At 38.1% G+C, this 10,570-nt stretch overlaps 2 protein-coding genes across 3 annotated transcripts; one reads left to right on the forward strand and one right to left on the reverse strand.

The window, feature by feature from the left end:
• Positions 1-323: 323 nt before the first annotated feature.
• LOC18027043 (probable protein phosphatase 2C 28) lies at positions 324-1,930 on the forward strand. Its single transcript, XM_024147929.1, has 7 exons — positions 324-384; positions 521-565; positions 672-719; positions 799-1,110; positions 1,197-1,473; positions 1,558-1,712; positions 1,786-1,930. Exons 1-7 carry the CDS (start codon positions 367-369, stop codon positions 1,921-1,923), a joined length of 993 nt encoding a protein of 330 aa, XP_024003697.1. The 5' UTR covers positions 324-366; the 3' UTR covers positions 1,924-1,930.
• Positions 1,931-1,993: 63 nt separating this feature from the next.
• LOC18027044 (RNA polymerase I-specific transcription initiation factor RRN3) lies at positions 1,994-6,081 on the reverse strand. 2 transcript variants are annotated; one of them, XM_024147928.1, is made up of 16 exons: positions 5,982-6,040; positions 5,374-5,528; positions 5,189-5,269; positions 5,025-5,096; positions 4,850-4,921; positions 4,518-4,766; positions 4,315-4,425; positions 4,131-4,235; positions 3,876-4,001; positions 3,714-3,782; positions 3,496-3,602; positions 3,297-3,380; positions 3,104-3,191; positions 2,863-2,976; positions 2,567-2,751; positions 1,994-2,382 (listed from the first exon to the last, which is right to left on the reverse strand). In XM_024147928.1, the coding sequence occupies exons 2-16, from the start codon at positions 5,497-5,499 to the stop codon at positions 2,121-2,123; spliced, it is 1,851 nt and encodes a 616-aa protein (XP_024003696.1). In that variant the 5' UTR covers positions 5,500-5,528; positions 5,982-6,040; the 3' UTR covers positions 1,994-2,120. The 2 variants fall into 2 exon arrangements, with proteins under 2 accessions (XP_024003696.1, XP_006410626.1); XM_006410563.2 differs by having other exon boundaries at positions 1,995-2,382; positions 5,374-5,581; positions 5,982-6,081.
• Positions 6,082-10,570: the final 4,489 nt, after the last annotated feature.

A 10,570-nucleotide genomic window follows, 5' to 3' on the forward strand; every position in this document is an offset into this window, starting at 1 on the left:
AGCTAACACTAACATTAGCTGATTTCTGTGTCTGTATGAGTTGTGGCCTGATTATCTTGTGTTCGGTTAGGTTTTGTTCGGTTTGGTTTCGATTTGGCGAACGTTCCGGTCGGTTTAGACAAAATAAATTGCCTGCTCCAAAGTCTCCTCGACAGAACACTGTACAAAAACACAGGTTGCAGCTGCAGACATGTTGGCATAATGAAGGCATGACTTGTGGAGCTGACGTGTCGATCTTAGCATCATATCACCGCTCCAATAAGCTTGCAAATATTAACTATTTAAAAAACATCAACATCTCATGAACTTTCTTCTCTCTTTGTCTGATAGACACAACAGAGTGAAACTCATCATATATATCCAACAATGAAGGATACCACCAAGGTTATTTCTTTCTTCCGGCTTTTATTTTGCTTTACTACTTCTTTCGACTTTAGTTTATAAGAACCTATTCGTGCCTTTTTCTTGTCATTCAAGCAAACATAGCTTATTTTGGTTCTGTTCTTGATACCTACTGCAGAACTCAACTTATGGTCCCGAGGAAATACTTATGCATGCAGTCAAGGTATATATAATATATACGTGAATGGTGATTTTAGAACGACAAATAAAAAAAGTGTTGGTGAAGTTCGATTACGTTATAACTTATGGTAACTCTCTTCTTTACTCAGAAGCGAAGATCAGCTAGTGGAGATCTCAATAATGCTGTGAAACTCCAGGCAATACATCTCTTCTTCTTTTGTGATCTATCATCTATGCATCATCTTTTGACTTGATGAAAGTTTGTTACTTGTATAGAACCAGGAGGAAGAAGATCACTTACGTTTAGAAGAAGAAACGCCTCATGATAATAATGATGATGATGATGATGATGATGATGAGGAGGAGGAGGAGGAGGAGGAAGGTAAAAAATATTGTAGACGTGGGTTTGGTCATGGATACCATCTAGTGAAAGGCCAAATGGGTCATGGCATGGAAGACTACATTGTGGCTGATACAAAAACGGTTAAAGGCCACAATCTTGGGTTATACGCTATATTCGACGGACACTCAGGCCGTGATGTTGCGGATTACTTGAAGAACCACCTCTTTGATAACATCTTGAGTCAGGTTTCATAAACAAAAATCAATCAATCACTCACTTTATTCCTCACAAATTTTTTTTTTTAAGACGCTTTGTTGCTTTTTTCTTGTAGCCGGATTTTTGGAAAAACCCTCAGGAAGCAACGAAGAGAGCTTATAAAACTACGGACGACTACATTCTCCATAACGTAGTAGGTCCACGAGGTGGTTCTACGGCTGTTACGGCTATAGTCATTGACGGGAAGAAACTTGTGGTTGCAAACGTTGGAGATTCAAGAGCAGTCTTGTGTCGTAAAAGTGATGTAGCCAAACAGATTACAGTTGATCATGAGCCTGAGAAGGAGAGAGACCTTGTTGAGAGCAAAGGCGGTTTTGTCTCCAAAAACCCAGGTCCATTTTCACTCCAATTAGTGTGTATCTTTGGTGATGATTAACTGAAATACCAAGAATATAAGTTTACGTTTTTATGATTAGATAATGATGCAAGGGTCGATGGACAATTAGCGATGACACGTGCGTTTGGAGACGGAAGGCTTAAAGAGCATATTAGTGCGAGACCGGACATAGAGATTGTCGAGATCCTTAGTGACACAAAGTTCTTGATCTTGGCAAGCGATGGACTCTGGAAGGTTTGTTCTGTTCATGAATGGTCTAAAAATTTAAGAAAGATTGGACTAAAATCTTGATGAGTTTTATTATCAGGTGATGTCAAACGAAGAGGCTTGGCATCAAATCAAAGAGATTGGGAATGCAGAGGAAGCTGCGAGGTCACTAATCGATGAAGCGTTGGCTAGAGGAAGTAAAGATGATATCTCTTGTGTTGTTGTTTCCTTCAACTAATCAAAAACCCATCGGTTGCGTTTAGTGTAATCTTTTTCTTCAGGTGAATCACAATTTAAGAGATTTTAAGACAAACAAACATTGTTTCATTTCATGTATTAATAAGTTCCGAGTTGAGTTGAGTCGAATCGAATCACTGTTACATATTGCTACAAAAATGCGTATTGAGCCCCCCCCCCCCCCACCAAAAACAAAACTCACAAGGATTCAGGACTAGTGGAAGGTCTGATTCTGGAAGGCATCTTCATAAGTCTGTCTCTTTCCATCTTGTTCTTGAAAGAGTGCTTAGGCGTTATGGACATCTTGTTCATGGCGTAATCAAGATCAGCCTCGTCCTCTTCATCACTCTCCTCATCCCCGTTCACAATTATCTCAGCATCATCCTCATCATCCTCATCATCATCTTCGTCATAGGTCGCTTTCACCATTGACCAATAGTTGAAATTCGGGGATATAAAGCTTCAAGATCAACCAAGAAACCGCAGAAACAGAGTCAAAAATAACACACAACCACCATTTTGAGGATAGTCTTTTAAAATCAAAATCAAAACCATTAACCTTGATTTACAATTCAATGATTCATGCTTTATTTGAGAACGAAACACACAAAAAATGAAGATACTGAAAGGGTTTAGCGATAAACCTGTTAGCGTCTTTTAGCAAGCAAGGGTCAAAGGGGAAGAATGTATCAAGCCGCTCACACCCGCCAAAAGCACGGGAAAGCTCAGACTCAAGTAGGTCATCGAAGATGAAGGAGTCTGACACGATGAACAGGCCACCTGCTTTAGCTTGTCTAAGGAACTCTGCAACTACGGATGGAAGGCATACCTATTCTCCAAAAAGAAATGGTTCTTATTATGCATTTGATACTTTGGAACAGCTCGAACAAACAATTGAACTTATGAGAAAAACCAGATGAGAACAGAGTATAAAACTCACCATCAATGGGTTTAGTTTGTGCATCAAAATTGACTCCAACGGTATAAGCTGGGTCCGAAAGTGAGGAACATCCAGGATGGATCTCATCCGGAAGCAGAGCACGTACATGATCGACTGAATTCACAAAACAGAACCAAGGGTTTAACCAATTGTTATAAGATTTTTGGAGGATGAAATAGCGACGTTATGATTGTAAAATTTCGTGACAGGAGAAGCTGCGGATTGAAAGCAATATATCTACCTGGCATCCGGAGTAGAAAATCTGATGTGCTTCAGGCCTAATATCATCATTGCAAGTTCTGCAGTAATCCGCACACTCATCTACCAACCTAAAATATTTTAGACACAACAAAATCAATGTTGCATCAGACTGAAGCTTCAATCAGACGAAACAGTTATGCTTGAGGTAACATTTTTTAGCGGTCGCTTTTAACCTTTTCAACATGCTAGCCACAAAGTAAACAGGCAAAAACTTTGCACGAGCCAAGTAGCTAGCTAGATAAGCCACCGCACTCATCCTGTTATAAAAAGGTGGAGAAACAAAATCACAACCAAGTTGTCATTAGAACAACAACAGAGATACCATGCAGAGAATGAGAAAATTTGACCATTAAAGGACAAAGTGAAACTTGCCTAGTAGGTCGAGGCTTGTTGCTGGAGAGAAAAATGTCCACCAGCTTACTCGAAAATTTCGCACCACAATTCTCAGGATCCAGTGAACATGCATAGAACATCAGAAACTGCAGAAGAAAGCAAAAGTGAGTATAACCATGAGACATCTCATGTGGACCGTGAACCAGAGTCGCTAAAAGTCTAGAATGATCTAAAAGTGATATAGCTATGTGGCATACCTGGGAAACTTTTGATTTGTATGTATTCAGAATGAAGTTCTCAAATGACGCGAAGAGGTTTTCAAACACCTTGCCAAATTATCAAACACAAATCAGCAAAGAAGATTCAGGAGTACATGAAGGAAAGCATAACTATGTCAGTGAAGCTATTTGGTACCATACCTGATCCAAACGACCAGCATTTTGACAGGATTCAAGATGTTCAAATGATATGACCATCAATTTGTCCAAACACTCGGACATTATATCTCCACCTGATGTATCTTGATTAACAGATCCCACTGGAAGCTGCAATAGATATATCAAAGTCCAAACTCTCAGTCCGGCGAAAAGAGAGTTTTCCACTAACTTATAATCTAGCAAGTAGCAACTATGCGAAAAGAGAACATAACTAGTCAAAACAAACACTAGGCCTACCTCGTCTCCTTCATTCATAGTGCCTTCAACTGCATCTTCAAGTTCCATATCAAACATGCCTCTACTAGAGTCATCTTGTAGAATATCATCCCATCCAATCTCCAACTACAAGGATAAACCAGCATATCATTCACTTACCACGTTACTTAATGGCATCATTTGTATAAACATATTCTGTACTTACATCCAAATCTCGCAGCCTCTCCATAACCATCATAAGAATCATGCGGCCGCCAACTTGCCCGATTGGACTATTCTCCAACTCTAATAAGTTCTTTACATATATCCTTACCACCTGCAAGACGGTAAGATAGTTTCTTACTGTGTTTATCGCCAGCATAAGCTTGCCACTAACTTCTCGAAAATTTACCAAAAAGAAAGACTCACCTGGTCATTTTTGTTTGATTTAGGCATTCTCTGGGCGAGCATGGGCAATAATCTCGAGGGAGCAAGAGGAACCAAAAGAGAGATTTTCAGAAGGGCTTCATGAACCCGAGAAAAAACTTCCGTCATTTTGTCGGTCATTTTGTCGATTACACGGGAGTTGGAAAGTTTATTTGTTGCCCAACGCGGTGGAATGAAGTTGCTTATGAGCATATTCAGACAAGAGTCTAGATACTTTCCACTAGTGGCAGCCTGTGATAAAAAAAACAAATGGTCTTAGCTCCTCATCCAGATAAAATAATAGTCGGCATGAGAGTAATTGTAGAGTTGTGTACCAGTGATATGACTAGGTCCACCAATGCATCCATGACATAAGGTTGGAGGTCCCACAATGACATTCCAAAAATCTGAACAAAAGAATTGGGATGAAATCCAAGGTAAAAAGTGGGAGATCCATCTTAAACTAGTTTGATTACTGATTAGAGTAGAGCTCATGCAATAGAAAGTTACCGAAGAAAGCAGCTTTCGATGGTGAGTGATATCTATGCAAGCGACAGACCCTGATAAAGCCTTCAAGATTATCTGCCAAACAAAAATGAAAACACTTGAGCAAACAGAGATAAAACTGAAACAAGAATTGATTGTCGTACAAAGAATAGGAGTATAGAACACACCTCAAGCTGTGCCACTGCAGGATTAGAAAATTCTTTGATGTGCATAACTCCAACAAGCTCATTGTAGAGGTCTGATTCCCCCTGGCATAAGCAAGGGAATAAACTACTATCAGAAAAAATAAAGACAGATAGCATCAACATATATATGTATATAAAGAAGCAACACTTGTACAACAACAACTCACAGTTTGGACAGATGCAAGTGCATTTCTCACGGTATGCACCATTTCCGTGTCCGACAAATCAACGTTGCCCACATAGTCCGCCTCATATAGGCTCGATGGGTCAGTTTGAACCTCTGCTGCTCCCATCCTCTCTATACTTTATGTATCTGTTGCTGCTGCTTCAAGTTGGCCAAGAGTGTCTTTATTTCACTAAGTCAGAAGTAAAACGCTACCAAAATGCAACACTAGAGCTGTCAGAATCCAGACCCAAAACAAGGACAAATCTTTCTCTTTTATAATTTGACCCAAAGCAGTAAACAGGAGAAAAGAGGAGAACTTTCCTAATGGAAAAGAAAACTAAGGATGAATCTATCAACTTTCCACATGAACATGCAATCAAGGCACCAAAAAAGAGTCAATTACACCCACTACAAACAAAATCGGGAAAAGTAGAATTCGAATTTAGACCACGAAAAAACCAAATTGCTAAAACAAACCCATAAGAGAATTCAACCCCCTAAATCCTCGAAAGGTTATAGCTTTTCCAGCAGAAACCACCATAAATACACCAAATTCAAAGGCTAAGAGAGATGAAAAAGTTGAATAATCGAAGTAGCTCTGCTTCTCACCTTGAAAAACAGCTTCTGCGAGTGAGATAGAGGGAGGGAAGGAGGCTGGGGAAGAAGAGAAAGAGCCGCATCACTCCGCCAAACCCTTATAACTGTCTCCTCCTATTTACGAAAAGACCCCTATTTCTTCTTTTTCTTTTATTTCCTCGTGTAGTCCTTGTAGTTTTAAGTCTCTTATATGTTTACCGATTTATTTTTTGGAAGCCGACTACAATACTCCTTTGGTAAACCTCTATCTTTTTGTTGCTTCGAGTTTTTTTTTCCCTTTTCTTTTACAACTCTTTCTTTCTAATTTAAAATGAAAAACGGTATGTATAATTTTCTTGTTTTCACGGTTAGATACCATTCATAACATTTTGTACTTAAAGCTTAGAATTTTGTTATGCAATTTTTGAAACTATGGCTAATATAAAGAAAAGTGTAATCGTTTTTCGTATTTTAAGAACATCTCACATTTTAAATAAGTTCAGTTCACAATTTTTCTTACTTCTATCATGTCATGATATGATTCGGTTATTCCGCTATTCTTCTGTTATTCATCCAAACAACCCGAAAATAACTTGCAGACGAAAACAAAATTGTTTTGGTTAAAAATTTTGCTTGTTTTGGTTAAGACTAGAGACGGTCAGGAAATTTACTTAAACCAAACCAAACCAAACCTGATATATATACCGAGACGAGAAACATTAGGACCAAACGGAGCGCGGGGCTCAGATGCCATAAGGGAGAAAAAAAAAATCTCGCCTACCATAACATAATCTAATGCCATAAATTATTGTGTATTGACGTTTTTAGCCTTAATGAACTTATTATAAAATTAAATAAAATCGTTTATTTAAAATCGTTTATTATTTTTTTTTTTTTTAAAAGTTGCCAATAAGCTTCTTCTTCCCCGAGCTAGGTTTTCGTACACATTCGCCGCAGGGAGCTTGATTCGAACCACCGTCGTTTGCTGGCGCCGGCTATTTTTTGTTGTTTAACTACTCTTTCTTATCCTGCCACTTGTGTGAGAAGACTTCGAAAAGGTATGGTGGTGTGTATTTTGGGGATTTATAAATTAGGAGTTTTTTTTGTTTGTTTGGTGGTCGTTTAACTATGTACATTGCCTAAGTTTGTTGTTTATTGGTTAAGTTCTCTTCGAATCGATGTTAATTTGTCGATTTTTAGTGTTGAATCTGTTTGGTAGATGTGAAACGAGGATGTGAAACCAAAGATTTTAGCCAAGAAAGTTTGGGAATTTAGATAGCTGGTACAAAAGGTATAAGTAAAAGATACGGGACAAGTAGTACAAATGGTAGAACTGATAATTATGGGACAACTAGTACAAGTCTCTGTTAAGACTGATAATGTGGGACAACTGGTACAAATGTTATAGTGAGAAATTCAGAACAACTAGTATAAAAGGTATAACTGTGAAACGTAATTGGTAATATGATTTTTTATTTGCTACGTATACCAGGATATAATGAGCATTGGCCACACCAACATAAATTTTGAGTATGGAGGATATTATTCACGGAACAAACGACCAACAGGTGTAACCCAGGAGTTTAGTCCAAAAACAAATGACCAACAGGTGTAACCCACGAAGAACTGGACAACTGTGTTTTTTTTATCTAATCATGTTTTAGGACATCTAGACAGCTATGTACGTATGTTGTCATTTTCATTTGTTTCATATGTTTAGATATCGGGACAACTGGACAACTATTACAACTATGTTGAATTTGTGATGTACAATTGACGTTTCATATGTTTGAAATTGGGACAACTGGACAACTAGTACAATTATGTTGTATTTGTGAGGTACAATTGACGAATCATATGTTTGAAATTGGGACAACTGGACAACTAGTACAACTATGTTGTATTTGTGAGGTACAATTGACGAATCATATGTTTGAAATTGGGACAACTGGACAACTAGTACAACTATGTTGTATTTGTGATGTACAATTGACGAATCATATGTTTGAAATTGGGATAACTGGACAACTAGTACAACTATGTTGTATTTGTGATGTACAATTGACGAATCATATGTTTGAAATTGGGACAACTAGTACAACTATGTTGTATTTATGATGTACAAGTGACGAATCATTTGTTTGAAATTGGGACAACTGGACAACGAGTACAACTAGTACAACTATGTTGGATTTGTGATGTACAATTGACTTTTCATATGTATGAAATTGGGGTTTAGTACAAACCTTAGACAACTATGAAATACATATAAAATGAGGTTTTAAGGAAGCTTCAGAAAATGGGATAACAAATTATAAGTTTAGAGTCATAATATTGGTTTGACACTAAACACTCCTTATAAAACAAGAGAGTCTTCACTAATACTCATCACATGATGATGGATAAATGCAAATGTTTGGATTTAATCAAAACGGATTAATCAAGACTTTTTAATTGTGGTATGAAACTTCAAACAAATATGAACAACTACAATATGTGTATATGGTCATGGATCAACTGGAAATATTTGAAAAAGCTTAAAGTACAACTCTTACAAATATTGGACAACAATACAAGTACGTACAACTATATGATAACCCTTATCATATTATATTTGCACGTGAAGCACATGTGTTTACTATGGCGGCAGAATAATTAAATAGTTTTTAAAATCTCTTTTCTTTAAATTGTTCTTCCTCATATTCTACTGAGCACTTCCTCCTTTTTTTAGGGTTTCAGCCGCAGAGCAATTTCGCAAGATTAAGATAATGTCGAAGAAGGAATCTTCCTAAAAAAGACTGCTTTTCCGCCGAAGGATTACGGCATGACCACCAGGTGGGGGCCCGAAGTTAATGGAGTCCGCACCATTCTTCCATGTCCCAGACAGATGGGAATTCCCAAGGTTTGCCACCACGGAATTGCTCCAATTGGCTGTTTAACCGACCATTCAGCGTTAGATAGGGGATGTAGGTACTTTGGTTGTTTTTATGGTTGCTATAGTTGAAGAGATTGAAATGGTAAAATAAACTCAAGAGGAGATGAAGTCTTTGTTTGATGTCATTATCTCGAGAATTGAAGCTCTTGAGGCTGCTGTGACCAAGAAGAGTTGCTCGAAGGAAGTTTGAAGCTCAAGATTGTTTGTTGAACCTTGTCCTACATCGTTGTCTTTGTTTGTTGAACCTTTGTCCTTTATTGTCCTACATCGTTTAACTATGTTTTCCTTTATTGAACTACTTTGTTATCCTTTACTGAACTACTTTGTTGAACCTTGTTGTCCTTTATTGTACTAATTTGTTGAATCTTGTTGTCCTTTATTGTCCTACATCGTTTAACTTTGTTGTCCTGTATTGAACTACTTTGTTGAACCTTGTTGTCTTTTATTGTCCTACACCGTTTAACCTTGTTGTTCTTTATTGTCATACACCGTTTAACCTTGTTGTTCTTTATTGTCCCAAATCCCAAAGAGTTGACCATTATTGTCCTAATATGTCCCAAATCCAAACAAATGTCCAAATTCGAATATCAAACATAAAATCCACAACATAAACTAAACATCCGCAAACAACATAACCTGCAACTTAAAAGAAAAACATAACATCCAGAAAACAAGATAAACTGCAACATCCGACACTTCTACTTCGATAACATCCAGTCTCCTGCTCTTGTTCTTACCCTTCTGCTCTTGTTCTTCAGCCTCATCCTCTTTTTCATCAGCCTCCTGCTCTTGTTTTTCGGCCTCCTGCTCTTCTTCTTCAGCCTCATCATTTCCCTCCTCTTGTTCATCAGCCTCTTCATTTCCCGAATCTTGTTCATCACCCTCCTCCTTTCCCTCCTCTTCTTCATCACCCTCCTCCTTTCCCTCCTCTTCTTCTTCACCCTCCTTTCCCTCCTCTTCTTCTTCACCCTCCTCCTTTCCATCGTCTGCTTCATCACCCTCAGCCTCCTCTTCTTCTTCCATGGGGTTTATCGTTTCGGTTTCATCTTCTGTGGGGATTTTTTGGGCTGCGGTCTCCTCGATAGGATTCGGAGAGGTTTTCTTCTCCATTTCTATTTCTGAACTACAAACATCTTCGCTTGTCTTTGGGTTTACAACGGCTTGAGGAATATTTCCTTTCTCTTTATCGGCGGCTTCAGGATTTACTTCAGATTCTCTCGCTGCGGCTTGAGAATGCGATTCCGTTTCAGGCAACGTTTTCCGACTTTCAGTTGACTCATACTCGACGCCATTTTGTTTCACACGAGTCATGGAGAAGTCGTAACGAACCGAAGATGGAGAAATCGATTAAAACGGAAGTTGTAGATGGTGGAGTGGAAATAAAACGAACGCAATCGGTTAACTTCTATCAACACTCGCCGGATTTTACGCCGATAAACTCTCTCAAATCTTTTTTCGAATTTCAATTACTGTATAGAGGTTTTTTTTCCAGGAACTGATAAAATGGTAAAGTAAATTAGGATAAATACAAAGAAATGTGGGTCGAATCCGATTTTAGTTGGATGGGTTTTCCAAATACCCAGGTATTGTTGTAATTAACGAAATATTCAGGTAGTAAACAACCACCTTTTTGCTATTTAAAAAAAATCAAAAAGGAATTGATTATACGAACGATGGGATTGGGCTC

This window comes from Eutrema salsugineum, unplaced genomic scaffold (assembly GCF_000478725.1).
Source record: "Eutrema salsugineum unplaced genomic scaffold, Eutsalg1_0 scaffold_10, whole genome shotgun sequence".
Classification (NCBI taxonomy): domain Eukaryota; kingdom Viridiplantae; phylum Streptophyta; class Magnoliopsida; order Brassicales; family Brassicaceae; genus Eutrema; species Eutrema salsugineum.